This window comes from Morus notabilis, unplaced genomic scaffold (genome assembly GCF_000414095.1).
Source record: "Morus notabilis unplaced genomic scaffold, ASM41409v2 Scaffold72, whole genome shotgun sequence".
In the NCBI taxonomy this organism is placed as follows: domain Eukaryota; kingdom Viridiplantae; phylum Streptophyta; class Magnoliopsida; order Rosales; family Moraceae; genus Morus; species Morus notabilis.
Window position 1 is genome coordinate 375,100 of NW_010367952.1, and position 14,376 is coordinate 389,475.

General features: G+C 31.0%; 1 protein-coding gene across 2 annotated transcripts; it reads left to right on the plus strand.

Annotated features, from left to right (window-relative positions):
• Window positions 1–3,069: 3,069 nt before the first annotated feature.
• On the plus strand, window positions 3,070–7,934 carry LOC21398099 (delta(24)-sterol reductase). Of its 2 annotated transcripts, none has more exons than XM_024175984.1 (3): window positions 3,070–3,140; window positions 4,937–6,208; window positions 7,258–7,934. In XM_024175984.1, exons 2-3 carry the CDS (start codon window positions 4,961–4,963, stop codon window positions 7,711–7,713), a joined length of 1,704 nt encoding a protein of 567 aa, XP_024031752.1. In that variant the 5' UTR covers window positions 3,070–3,140; window positions 4,937–4,960; the 3' UTR covers window positions 7,714–7,934. The 2 variants fall into 2 exon arrangements, with proteins under 2 accessions (XP_024031752.1, XP_010112301.1); XM_010113999.2 differs by lacking the exon at window positions 3,070–3,140 and adding an exon at window positions 3,496–3,678.
• Window positions 7,935–14,376: the final 6,442 nt, after the last annotated feature.

The window sequence follows — 14,376 nt, forward strand, 5'->3', positions numbered from 1 at the left end:
AATATACAAAATAAACCGTTTTTGATACAAATACACATATAACGATTCAAATCGGAGATTTTTTGCATTTTATTTTTTCTCCACTTATTTCCTTAAAATGGAGTCTGAAAAAAGAAAAGAAAAAATCTGTCGCTTTTGGTCACGTGGGAGTGGAGGCCAGAGAGGGCCAGGAGTGAAATACAAAACCTGATTGCCAGCGAATCTCTTATTGGGTGAGTGATGCCAGTTTGCCAAAGGGGCGTGCTCTTGATCTGTCTTCGATTTCTTCACCATATTTGTATTTTTCCTAATTTCTTAATCCTCTCTCTATATATTGTTATATTTTATACTTTTCCCCTCTATACTAGTATATTGTTTTTATTACTTATTATTATGATTATTTTAACATTTTATCTTTTAAATTTTAAAAAATAACATTCGTTTTCTTAAATTTTATTCTGTTAATAAGTTTTTTTTCTTTTGTTATAATGAGTGGCAGAAATCATCACGTGTCACTTATTTAGTGAGAAATAAATGTATAATTACCCTTATACCCTCATGATCAAATCAGATCCCATTTTTATTGAAAGAATTCACCCATTTCGTTCCCAAAAACCAGTTCTTCATATTCCTCACATCGTTCATCCATGGTAAGTTCCTGCTCCTGCAGTGTAAATAGTGATAACAACGGCTAAGTGATGGAAGAAATTTGAGATCCTATTCGATGTCGATGTCGATATGGAAGGCATAATACCACAACTGCTTCAACAGAGAGGAAGACAATGACTCTTTCGTTAGGCATGCTTGTAAGCACTAGGGAAAGAAAAGAAATATGAAAAATGCTATTGAAATTATGTATACAGGGATATAAATGATGAAATGATCAAAGAGAACTATCGCGATGTAAAGGGGCAGAAAATAGCAGAAACGATTGAAATTGATTGAATGAATGCTTTATCAAAGCATGAAGAACGCCATTAACACTAGCAAAATAAATGTGATTGCAAAAATTGATATTATAAAAAAAAAGGAAAGAGGAATGACAATAATCCCTCTCGATAGTTGTATAAGAGATCTGGAATCGCGGCTTATTTTTTCCGCAATGTGATCATAAAATGAGGAAATAAGCTGTAAGCTTTTACGCATTTTAGTTTTTTTAATCCTTTTTTTAATAACTCGAGTTTTTGCATATTATTTTACGATAATATTCTCCTCATATAGGTTAAATAATTGACACGTGGTGATATTCGTCACTCATTTTAACAGAAGAAAAAAACTTATTAATAGATTAAAATTAGAGAATAACAGATGTTACTTTTTAAAATTTAAGAAGTAAAGTGTTAAAATAGTCATAATTTAAAGATAATTTTTAAAATTAATTCTTATCATTATTACACGCAATAATTAATGCAACGTGTCACACGTCACGTGTGCAATCACTATTTATTATAGACAAATATTTTTTAAAAATGTTTACTTTATTTACAACCTTATTTTGTGAAGTATGAAATAATGCCTTTTTGTTTTTGTTTTTGTTTTTTCAGGGAAATACTTATTTTTTTTTTCTTTTTTGGCTTACAATAGTCTATCAATATATTTCTATACCGTACTAGGCAAACGACAATTGAACGAGCTTCCTAGAAAGAAATATTGATGGAAATTACGTTAGAGTTTTCTTTTATGCTCCAGTCAATCACATTAAGCAAAAAAAAAAAAAAAAAAAAATGCATGTATGCTCTTTTATTTTTCATTGTCTTTTAAATATGTACACGGAATTCTCCCAAGTCCCAAATGGATCTCTCTCCGAATGGAGTTTTTTTTTTTTTTTTTTTTTTTTTTTTTTTTTTTTTTTTTTTTTTTTCTAAATCAATTTGGATTTAACTTTAGGGGCTGTTTGGTTGGTATACTCAAACTCACAATTCTTAATTCTAGTATTTAAAATTTAAATTTTTTATGAGAGTTTTACACTATAATAAAATTATGGATTTTAGTTTGAATATAGGAAACAAACACAATTATTTTTATTTATGGTGATGGTTGATGGGTTTGCGGATCTCTATTTAGTTATTTTTTATTTTATTTTAAAGTTTTGTGTGGTCTCTTCTTAGCTTTTAAGGACCAATTTTTTATTTTTTATTTTTTTTTTTTGTAAGAATTTAGTTTTTCTTTTTTCCTTTTGAAAGGGTTGTAAGAATTTAGTTGGACAAAAATCGACATCGACAATATATTTGTTATCATATTAATGAAAAAACCCTATTATTTTTCATATTAAATGCTTTGAGGCCAAAATAAAAGTTGACGGTAGCTTATATAGTAGAGAACTTGTTTAACAAACTCATAAAATGTGATGGTTCATAGACACTCTTATTTTTTAAAGATGATTCATAAAAATTAATGACTCGTAAGGTAGTTTGTGTGTTTTTTTAGTACTTCATTAATAAATGTGCGAGCATTGTCACTTATTTTTGGTTTTTAACACAATTGTTCTCCGTTGTGATTTAACAAATTACTCTTTAAACTTTTGATTTTAGTAATTAATTTTTTAAACTTATAAAATTATTGCAATGTGTTTCAATTTATTAAATTTGCTCAAACTTTTTATAAGATTTAAGAGGTTAAAAATTGTAAAATTAAAATATTTGTGTTACAAATTGGGATCTTATATGTTAGAATTTATGGTATTGGAGGAATATACGGGATCGTTTAGTTCGTTAATTTGAGTTTTTAATTCAAGTTGAGATTTGATTTTATATGAGAGTTTTTTACTGTAGTTAAAAAGTTAAATGTGACTGTTTTTAAGAGTTTTTTACTGTAATAAAACTTAAATTTTAAACTCAAATCGATGAAATAAACGTACACCGACTAACGTCAGCTAGAGTTTCTTTTGTAATTAAATTTGTGCTGGATTTGTCACAACGGCATTATTTGTATTCAACTATTAATTGCAATTTTCTTTTCCTACAAATATAAATAAGAATATTTTTATTAAGGAAAAAAAATTTAATCAACTCTCATTTGACCAAATTACTTATTAAAATTCCAAAAAAATATATATATATTAAAATACCCCACTGAAAGAGGGCAGGGCATCAGAGCCTCTGTGTTTTCCTTTAAATGCTTCTCCCTCTACAGTTCTGATCTTACCGTTTCCTCATTTTCAGGTATTAACTCTCTCTCTCTCTCTCTCTCTCTACACGATATTCATGCTTGAGTGTAGTAGATTTTACCCGGTAACTGCATTTTGTTGTTGTTTCTTGTAAATATTTTCTGTTTTTTTTTTCTTTTTTTCTTTTTTGTGGAAAAGGACCGAGAGACTTATTAGATAGTCCCGTCAACATAATTGTCTTTTGTTTTTTTCCCCCCTTTCTTAACTACACTCAACATTTTCTCCTGTTCAGGAGATTTTTGCATCTTATTTGCTTGGTTTTTTAGGAGTAAAAATCTGTTTTTTTTTTTTTTTTTGAAATGAAATTTTGGGTTTTACTTGAATAGTTTAAAGTGGTAGATCTTGTTTTTGTCAAATCTGGAAATGGGTTTGCTCAAGGATAATCTTTTCACTCTCTCTGGGTTTTACTATTTAGTTTGCGATTAGGAGTTTTCCTTTTCCTACTATCCAAACATATTGTAGTTCGGATTTTCGACTTAAAAAACTGGGTTTATTTAATCATTGTGAAATAGGTCTTGTCTGTGTGTGTTGAGGTACGTCTTCTCCGTAGATATTCTCTTATTCAATATACATATCTATATCTATATGTATATATAAACTCTTACTGATTTTGTATTAACCAATGTGTGTTTTGAGTTCGAAAGAATTGTGGGATTTTAACTTTTTGGTGCCTTTTAACAGAAATAGTGAAAATGGTGATTTCTATTGCAATATATCGTGCCATCTTTTGTGGTTGAAGTTGTGTATTATCTTCACATTCTTTAGATCGTGCCTTTCATTTTTTCTCCTTAAAGTTGGCTTTTCTCTGACCTGTTTCGTTTTGGCTACATTTTCTGTCAAGTGGAATATTACTAATAATAATATTATTAGTAGTAGTGGTAGTGCGAATTTTTTAAAATCTCTCCTGAACCATACTCATTGTTCGACCATCTTTTTTTTATGACAGCATTTTGAATAATATTTCGGATCCCATGGATGATTCTTTCCAGAAATTACTCTATGTTCATTTCTATGCGTTTTAGGTGTTTGATTTAGACTTTTTGCTAAAGAAGATCTATGAGTATATCTTTAATTTTTATTTTATTTTATTCCATTTTATTTTACTTTCACTTTCAGTAACTTTTATATTCTATTCTTTGAATTATGCTAAGTTTTGCATGTGGTTCATATGATTTTTCTTGCATTCTATGTGCACTGTCATAGTTTCCATGTTTGCCAAACATTCCAGCTTAGTTTGTCTTTGTTAGTGAAAAATGTAATTTTTTTTCTTGCTTCTGCAAGCATTTTTTTTTTAAGTGTAAAATGGCCTGCTCAGTAGAAGTGACAGTACGGAGATATAGAAAAGGAACTATTAAATTGTTTACTTGAAGCAATTTTACTATTAAATTATTTCCTTGAAGCAATTTTTTTCGTGCGTTGGAAGATTTTACTTTGTGGAGAAAAATTTGCCACTTTATAGCATAAGTTATTTTGTATTTTATTCTGTCTTTACAATTAGACCCCATTTGATCAAAACTTTTGCTACATGTTTGAAATTGCACTAATCTGTTTAAGAACTTTAATGGCTTAATGTCTAATCCTGATTGTTCCATGGTTAAATATTTGTGGAAATTTTTTTTTTAATACTAGCAATTATCTGGCTATGGTGTTTCATTGTGTCAATCTGCTTTGAAATTGTTCTTATGGCAGTTACTTACATGTTATGAATTTGATATTAGCTTATTGGAAAGTTACATTGGATCTTTCGCATGCGCCGGTTTTTATTACAATTTTTTGTTGTCTTCATTACAGCAAGGTTACTTTTGAGCTTGCAATATGTCAGACCTTGAGGCCCCCTTGCGTCCAAAGAGGAAGAAGATCTGGGTGGACTACTTCGTCCAATTCCGTTGGATTCTTGTCATTTTTGTGGTCCTCCCAATCTCCTTCACTCTTTACTTCCTGACATATCTCGGAGATGTCAAATCAGAAAGGAAGTCTTTCAAGCAGCGTCAGAAGGAACACGATGAAAATGTCCAGAAAGTCATAAAACGCCTCAAACAGAGAGATCCATCAAAGGATGGTCTTGTCTGCACAGCCCGTAAACCTTGGATTGCTGTTGGGATGCGAAATGTTGACTACAAGAGGGCTAGACACTTTGAGGTTGATTTATCTGCCTTCCGGAATATCCTTGACATTGACAAGGATAGGATGATTGCAAGAGTCGAGCCCTTAGTTAACATGGGGCAGATTTCTAGGGCGACAGTCCCCATGAATCTTTCCCTTGCTGTGGTTGCTGAGCTTGATGATCTTACTGTTGGTGGTCTCATTAATGGCTATGGAATTGAAGGAAGCTCTCACATTTATGGCCTGTTCTCTGATACCGTTGTGGCTTATGAAATTGTTCTAGCGGATGGCAGAGTTGTTAGAGCTACCAAGGATAACGAGTTCTCCGATCTTTTCTATGCTATTCCATGGTCTCAGGGAACACTAGGACTTCTTGTGGCTGCAGAGATAAAACTTATTCCTGTGAAGGAATACATGAGGGTGACGTACAAACCGGTGGTGGGTAATCTTCAAGAGCTGGGACAGGGATACATTGATTCTTTTGCTCCTAGAGATTGTGACCAAGACAACCCTGACAAGGTTCCGGACTTTGTTGAGACAATGATTTATAATCCAGCAGAGGCCGTGTGCATGACGGGCCGATATGCATCCAAAGAAGAGGCCAAGAAAAAGGGGAATGTGATCAACAGTGTTGGGTGGTGGTTTAAACCTTGGTTCTATCAGCATGCTCAGACGGCATTGAAGAAAGGGGAATTTGTGGAGTATATCCCAACAAGAGAGTACTACCACAGACACACAAGGTGTTTGTACTGGGAGGGAAAGCTTATTCTTCCTTTTGCCGATCAATGGTGGTTTAGGTTTCTCCTTGGCTGGATGATGCCTCCCAAGGTTTCTCTCCTCAAGGCTACTCAAGGCGAAGCGATCAGAAACTATTACCATGAGATGCACGTCATTCAGGACATGCTTGTTCCTCTATACAAGGTTGGAGATGCTCTGGAGTGGGTCCATCAGGAAATGGAGGTAAAGTTCTTGTGTTTTTTAGTTTAGTATATTGTGTTCCGATTGTTTTTCTATATTGTTCCTGCCTTTTTCTTGCTTCCAATTTTTTTTCCTTTTGCTTAGCATTACTACTGGTGGTTTTCCTAAGAAGGCACTAGGTCAGCAGTTAAGTTAATTCGCTGTCTAGGTTGTTTTGTTCCTTATTTTCTTTGATGTAGGTTTCTTTTTTCCCGTTCTCTTTTCCTGAAAGAAACTCTGGAAATTGATAAGAACTAACGTTATTATACTCTCACACACACACACACATATATAATCGTTTGAGAATCTAGGATATGCTACTGCACCTTATCTGTGGAAGTGATTCCCTGAAATAAAATTATATTAGTTATTTTAGTGTCTAAAAGAGTTGGATGAAAGAAGTAGACAAAGAAGCTTCTTAATTGGGGTTGCTAAGAGGCATTTCTGCTCTTAATTGCTTCTAACACTAGTGTCAATATCTTCACTTTGGCCTATTTTTCTATTTCACCTATTTAATGCAGCTGAGCAACAAGTTATTACAATTGTATTCAGCATCTCCAATGCAGCCAAATTAGTAATGCCAATATCAAATTTTAGCATTTGAGTTGGAAAAGCACTCCCGAATGCGGAACAATGTTGTATGCTATATTTGGCATTTGCTATATATAGTGGCAAATTAGGCACTAAGTATAGCATATACTAAATTCTGGCATTTAATTGCTAATTGCTATTGGTTGATGTCTTGACTTTTTTATATAATCATTAGAACATTGTCATTTTTTAAATTTATTTTACAATTAATTGCTTAATTTTACAATTTCTAAAGCTTAATAATTTATGACAAAAAGTAGAGATAGTATTTGAAATAGCATTATGCATTGAAAGTTGAAACACAAAATAGAATAGCATATCAAATGTGGCATTTTCACACTTTTTAGAGCCAAATATAGAATTGACATTGGCATTTGCATTAGAAATGGTCTTAGTAATTAACTTGTTCGAGTATATTTGTCTTGAAACCAACTCATCTATGTTCTTTGTCGTTTCTTTAGGTATACCCCATCTGGCTCTGCCCTCACAGACTCTACAAACTACCAGTCAAAACCATGATTTATCCTGAGCCAGGCTTTGAGCTACATCGCAGACAGGGAGACACACATTACGCTCAAATGTACACAGATGTCGGAGTATATTATGCTCCGGGCCCCGTCTTAAGGGGTGAGGTTTTTGATGGTGCGGGAGCAGTTCGCAAGATGGAGGATTGGCTGATCAAGAATCACGGATTCCAGCCACAGTATGCAGTGTCGGAGCTTTCTGAGAAAAGCTTCTGGAGGATGTTTGATGCCGGCCTCTACGAGCACTGCAGGAGGAAGTATGGTGCTGTCGGAACCTTCATGAGCGTCTACTATAAGTCAAAGAAGGGGAGGAAGACCGAGAAGGAGGTTCGGGAAGCTGAGCAAGCCCACCTTGAGACTGCATATGCTGAGGTCGATCAACCTGCGGACTGATCATCTTAAAAGTTAAAACTCGGTAATAACCTTTTGTGTGTTTCGTGTTATTTGCCAACTGTTTTTTTTTAAAAAAAAAAAAAAACTAGTTTCGGGTTCTCTTTGAACTTGCATTTTCGGAGCTACTGACTGCTATTAGTCGTTTGAGTTTTCTTTTCGGATTGTATTGAACTCTGACGTTTGTTAGTCATTAGTCTTTTGAATTACCCAGTTCCTTGTCCTTTTCGTAGTCCTTTTCTTTGGCAATTGGTTTATTGAATAAAACCCAAATTCCAAAACAAATAACAGTTCAAACTTCAAAAGGTGATGCGCAAATGATTGGACGCTTTTTTTTGGCATCTTTTTGTACAAAAATTACTTAAACGTCATTTGCAAAAATGACGATACAAGTTCTATGAACTTGCCCAAAAAGAAAAAGAAAAAAAAAAGTATGATAACGTTACCATGAACGGTAGAGACTTGAAGTTGAAGGGCAGGTATTCGCAATATGAAAAATGATATTTATACCTGGGTGAATTATGGACCAAGCAATTGATGCATACGCCATATAAATGTATCCCAATGTAACTATACATTATTGTTGTTAAAGAAGCCATGAATCCATCCTCTTTGGGAGAAATTATTTAGTACTAGGTATACCACGTTACCATGCTTATCTGGTCCACTTATCTAATATATATTTCATATCTTATTGATTGATCACATTAAATCTATCTAATCATGCTTCTCTTTCTTAATGTATTTTACTTTATCAACTCTAAAATAATATTTCCCTTAATTTTTTGAAATTATTGGGCCCGTTTGTTTCCATTCTCATTTTCGTTTTTCACGTTTTCCTAGAAGAATCCGTACCAAAACTAAAAACAAAAACGTTTTTAAATTTTTTCCAAAAACTCATTTTTTCTGAAAACGGATTTCATCCGTTTTTCATTTTCTTCTTTCTTTCACGCCTCTTCCACCGACCGCTGTGCCTCGTTCTTCTTCGCAGCTCCTTCTTCTTCGCGCCAATCGCCGACCACCGTGCACCTCCTTCTTCATCACCAACCGCCATGCCTCGTTCTTCTTCGCAGCTCCTTCTTTGCAACTCCTTCTTCGCAGCTCCTTCTTCTTCTTCACGCCGACCGCCGTGCGCCTCCTTCTTCGCCGACCGCCGTGCGCCTCTTTCTTCTTCTTCTTTCCCGGTGCCGTGCCACCTCCTTCTTCGCAAGGTTCCTTCTACTCAACTTTTTTTTTATTTTGAAGGCTTACTTGATTTTTATTCTTATGCATTGATGTTCCTTATCTGTGTTTATGAGGGAAATAGAAGCTATTTGTTACTATTTATTTATTTGTTACATGTTTTTAATATATTATTTAATATATTTAATATTATTATTTAATATATTTAATCTTATTATTATTTAATATATTATTACATGTTTTTAAAAATTAAACCACCAAACATAATCTCATTTTTTTTAAATTGAAAATAATTTCAGAATAAAACTACCAAACGCATTTTCAGAAATGATTTTAAAATGAAAATGAAAACGTTTTCATTTTCATTTTCATACAAAAAACAAAAACGTTTTGAAACGAATTTCAAACGCACCCATTGTTTCCTACCCTTATACTTAGGGAACTTGAAGGAAAAAAAAAATGAACAATGTTTTCCCATTAAAAAAAAATAATGTTTCGTTTTGTTTTAAACAATATGCGCCAATAGTTTTTTTAAGGACTACGAATAAAATGGTCTTAGTTAATTGAAATTAACCATCCTAATGTTAAATATTTATTGGACGTGTGTATTACGTAAACACGGTTAATGTGGTCCACTGAGTCTACTGAATACTTCTTTTTACAAACGTCAATAATTATCCATGTGAGCTACCACAAAAGAAACTAAAAATGAACAATGTTTTGTTTTGTTTTAAACAATATGCGACAATAGTTTTTTTAAGGATTAAGAATAAAATGGTCTTAATCAACTGAAATTAACCATCCTAATGTTAAATATTTATTGAACGTGTGTACTACGGCCTCGTTCATTTCGCCGATTCGAGTTTTGCTACAGTAAAAAGCTCTCAGAAACAATCACATCTAACTTTTTTGCTATAGTAAAAAGCTCTCACATAAAATCACATCTCAACTCAAATTAAAAATTTAAATCAACGAACTGAACGGGCCCTACGTAAACACGGTTAACGTAGTACACCGAATCTATTGAATTCTTCTCTTTACAAACGGTAATAATTATCCATGTGAGCTACCGCAAAGGAAACCAAGAACCGCGGAATCGCTTAGTCTCTATAGTTGATTGGCAAGCTAAAAGTTTCAGGAGAATCAGTAAATCTGCTCCACTTAAACCACTTCTTCGGTTTTGTCCATTCTTTTAGAATTCGATAATTCTTAATGTATAATGGAAGAAAGGGAAGATGGAAATTTTGTATTGTTTTAAGACAAATTTTTATACCCTTACAATGACGAGTCATTTTTTTAAAATTTTTAAGGAGTTGTTTGGTTAGAGGATTCGTATTCTGATTCGAATCATGGTTCGTGGTTCACTACAGTATTTTCTCTCATAAAAATACACGTAAATCAAAAATAATTCTAATCTCATAATTTTAATCCATGATCAAACGTTTCCTGCTGTCAGTGTGGTGGGACTAAAGAGAAGGCCCAGCTATATCATCATTTCCTCGTTTTGTTTTTGCAATTTAAGTTGAGCGCTACTTTTGGATAAAAATTGTTTATTCTATCCATTATTAATTAAATTCAACACTCATTCTTCTAAAAGATCTCTTACTAACAATGCACATTTATAACCGTCAGACATGATCAATATCATATAAAAATAATAAATATGGAGAATATATAATTTTTCACGACTTAAAAATAAAGACATATAAGTAGTTCATGTTTACAAGTTCTACTATATAAATCTTTTAAATTCAATTATAAAAATGAACTCATAACTTTATTGAACGATGGTTTATTATAGAAATCAATTTTCTGTATTTCTTGCCTCTAAGTTGTCACGTTAAACAAAAAATAAATGCAAAAAACTCTTCACAAAGAGGAAAAGATGAATGTAAGAATCTCTCCGCTTTTATAGGGAAGGCAATCAAGTAACGCCGATAAACTTTAAGAAGTATGGTAATATTTTAGCCTCTAAAGTTTTAATTTTGATAGAATAATTCTTGAGTTTTTTTTTTTTTTTTTTTTTTTTTTTTTTTTTTTTTTTTTTTTTCAAAATAGTTTTGGTCACTGACATTAAAAATGATAAAATATTTTAAAATTTAACATAGATAATCATATTAATATTGCATAATAATAAAAAATTTTACATAAATAGTTATAATAAATGCAAAATATTCTAATTCCCATCGGGTTTTAACAGTGAAGAGGACATTTTGTACATAATGTAGCTACTTTATTAAAGTTTCGAGTTATTACGCAATAAAAACACAATCACTAATAATGGAATCCGGAAATTATTAATCAATCTCAATGTTGAGGACAAAAATTGCCAGAAAAAAAAAAAACTCAAATTTAAGGAGTAATGTTATAAAATTAAAAGTTAAGGACTAAATTGCTAATATGCTCAAAGACTAGTAAATCATTCATTCTACAAATGCAATCAATGACACTGCTAGTTTTTGTCGTTTGGAAGCAAATGATCAATATTAAGAGTTCAGAGATAAGTTATTAAAATCCTACAGATTCAAATTCAAGGAGCAGAGGTGTAAAATGTCATGTAAAATGCCCATTTTTTTCCGCTAGAATAGATTAAAAAAACAAAAGAAACAAAAAAGTTGGGTATTAGAGGTGAAAGTTTAAGCCGCTTGGTTCTGACTTAGTGAGCTAAATGAAAATTTTGGGTCGGGTTGATCCCGTCTTAAATGAGAGAGTCATGGCTTGGCCCATAATTTTATAAGGTAACTTTTTAGAGAAAATTACAGAATTTATTTTTAAGAGTACATGAGTTTGGATTTCTATCTTTTATTTTTGATTAATACTCTTATATTAGTATAGTTATTTGATTAAAAAAGTTATTAATTAAGAGTAATTGTCTTCAAGTTATTAATTGAATTTACCTTTAAGTTATTTCCAGACCCATGTAATTGTCTATTTTTCCTTATTTTTTAAAACGCCTTTAAAAAGGGGGAGTAGCTTTTAGGTTCTAAATTTTGATCTGGGCCAACAGCAACGGGTCTTAGGCCAATCTATTTAGCCCGACATAAACATACAGCTCTAGTAGGTATTGGATAACCATACCCTTTAACTTCCGTACATACATCATTTTTGTCTAGATTAATTTTATAAATGCTCTTTAAAATATGTACCTTATTTTAAAGTGCTCTGTAATTTTTAAAATAGTTCAAAATACTCCTTAATCTATAGAAAACTTATCAAAACACCCTCTCTATCTAAGTCCGTCTATAAAGTTAACTAATTTGATGATGTGGCTTGTTATTAAAGCTTCACAAAAGTTGTTTAAAGTATAAACTCTAGTTAGTAATAGCAAAAACAATTAGCTTTATATAGTTCATACAAAATCAATAAAATTTAAAAATTAAAAACGGATAAAAGAACAAACAAAACAAAAGTTAGAAAAACAAAAAGAAACAAAAATAAATAACAACAAACAGATTAGATGAAGAACACATATATGGAAAAACATCTGAAAAACATATTAGGCGCGTTTAAAATTTGTTCCAAAATGATTTTATTTTTTATATGAAAATAAAAATAAAAACGTTTTCAATCTTAGATAAAAATTATTTTTAAAAATGCATTTGGTAGTTTTATTTAAAAATTATTTTTAGTATAAAAAAACCTATTAATATATATATATATCTCTGTACTCGAGAGAAGAGAAAACGAAAATAAAAAATAACTAAAAATTATTTTTCATTTATCTCTTATTTTATAATAAATAAAAAAAATTATTTTTATTTTATTTTTATCTTTATTACGCTAAATACTATTTTAAAAATATTTTTATTTATTTTTTTTAAAAAAATAAAAAAAATAAAAACGGAATGAATTCTAAAAAGTCATTCTTTTTCCAATAATGTACGTTTCATCGTGGAGTGAGTGGAATCACAAGCGTGTCGCACGGGAGGGGATGAGTCGTCGAAGGGCATTGTAGCTAAGCTTGTGCCGCCTCCAGCAGTGCCTCTTTGTGCGACCCATCCGGACACGATGAACCACACTCGTCGTCGTAGCGTTACAATCACACCAAACAACCTCAGAAGCGCATTGCCTCCCTCGCGAACAACCATTCCAATCAAAATCCAACAACAACTGTAACTGTCCGATCTATATATCCCAAAACATATCTATATATCCCACCATATATCGCCATATTTAGATGATGAATCCTTGTTTCTTGTCAGCAAAAACCCAAACTTACTCTCCTCTTTCACACAAACATGGAACATCTTTATTGCTCTATCCAGATTTGTATTTCATGAAAAAAAAAGAAAAGAAAAAGAGCAAAAGTAAAAACAAAATGGATGAAGAAGGAGAATGAAAAAGAAGAGTGTCAAAGATTGCATCAGAGGGAAAAATTTGATGGGAAGAGAATGTTGGGGCTTTTTTTGTTTCGTTTCAACTATTTCCAGAAAATTATGGGTTTTTATGTTTTTTTAAATAACGTTTTTGTTTATTCTCTATTTTTAATATTTAACCATTTTATGTATTTAATTAGAATTTAATAATTTTTAATAATTACCCCGTGTTAAGATTATAGACGATGTTGAATGAAAGAAGTATTTTAATACTTTTTTTTATGAATTAAAGAGTATTTTAAACTGTTTTAAAAAATTAACAGACATTTTAAAATAAGATATTATAAAAATATTTATGAAATTAATCCTTTTTGTCTTCATTCATTACCAATAACCATAATTTTGGATAAACAAGAAAGTATGAGAGAAAGTATAATACCACGTGGCCAGTGCGACCGTCACCTCACCCACTAAAGAACGCTCACAAAATCACACACGCAGAATAGAAAGCCTTCTTCTCTATCATGTTATATATATATATATATTATATTAGCAACTTTTTACTGTATTCTCTCGTTTTTTTAAACACCAATAATTTTTATTTATTAGTCATCAAATTTAATTTGTATTAAATCAGATTAAAATTAAATTAAATTAAAAAGTAATATAAATTTAATTGTTAATAAGTAAAAATATTAGTAGATACTTAATTCATTTATTTAAAATTATTTTTATTTTATATGTATTTTTTATGAGAAAGAAATACTATAAAAAATTATAAATTATAATTAAATCAGTAACTAACGAATATAGAAATAAATATATATGGGCCTGTTTGTTTGCGTTTTCGTTTTCATTTTTCACGGTTTTCAAAGCAAAAAAATGAAAACGGGTGTTAAAAACGTGTTTGGTGTAATTTTTTTTAAAAAACAAAACCAAAAACGTTTTTGTCTTTTTGTGGAAATCAGAAAACGAAAAAAATGTGTTTTCATTTTCTCATTTTCATTTTCTGTTTTCTGAAAAACGGATTTCACTTTTTTTTTTCTTTTTTATTTTCTTCCCTCTTTTCTGAAACCATTTTTGTATTATATATATTTATTTAATATATTTATTTAATATATTTAATAATATTATTTATATAATATATTTAATAATATTATTGATTTAA

Excerpts from the sequence above, each read along its gene's own strand:
- LOC21398099 (XM_024175984.1), top strand. The coding sequence starts at position 4,961 with ATGTCAGACCTTGAGGCCCCCTTGCGTCCAAAGAGGAAGAAGATCTGG. Across the intron at positions 6,209-7,257 it reads GGGTCCATCAGGAAATGGAG|GTATACCCCATCTGGCTCTG; the intron begins GTAAAGTTCTTG and ends TCGTTTCTTTAG.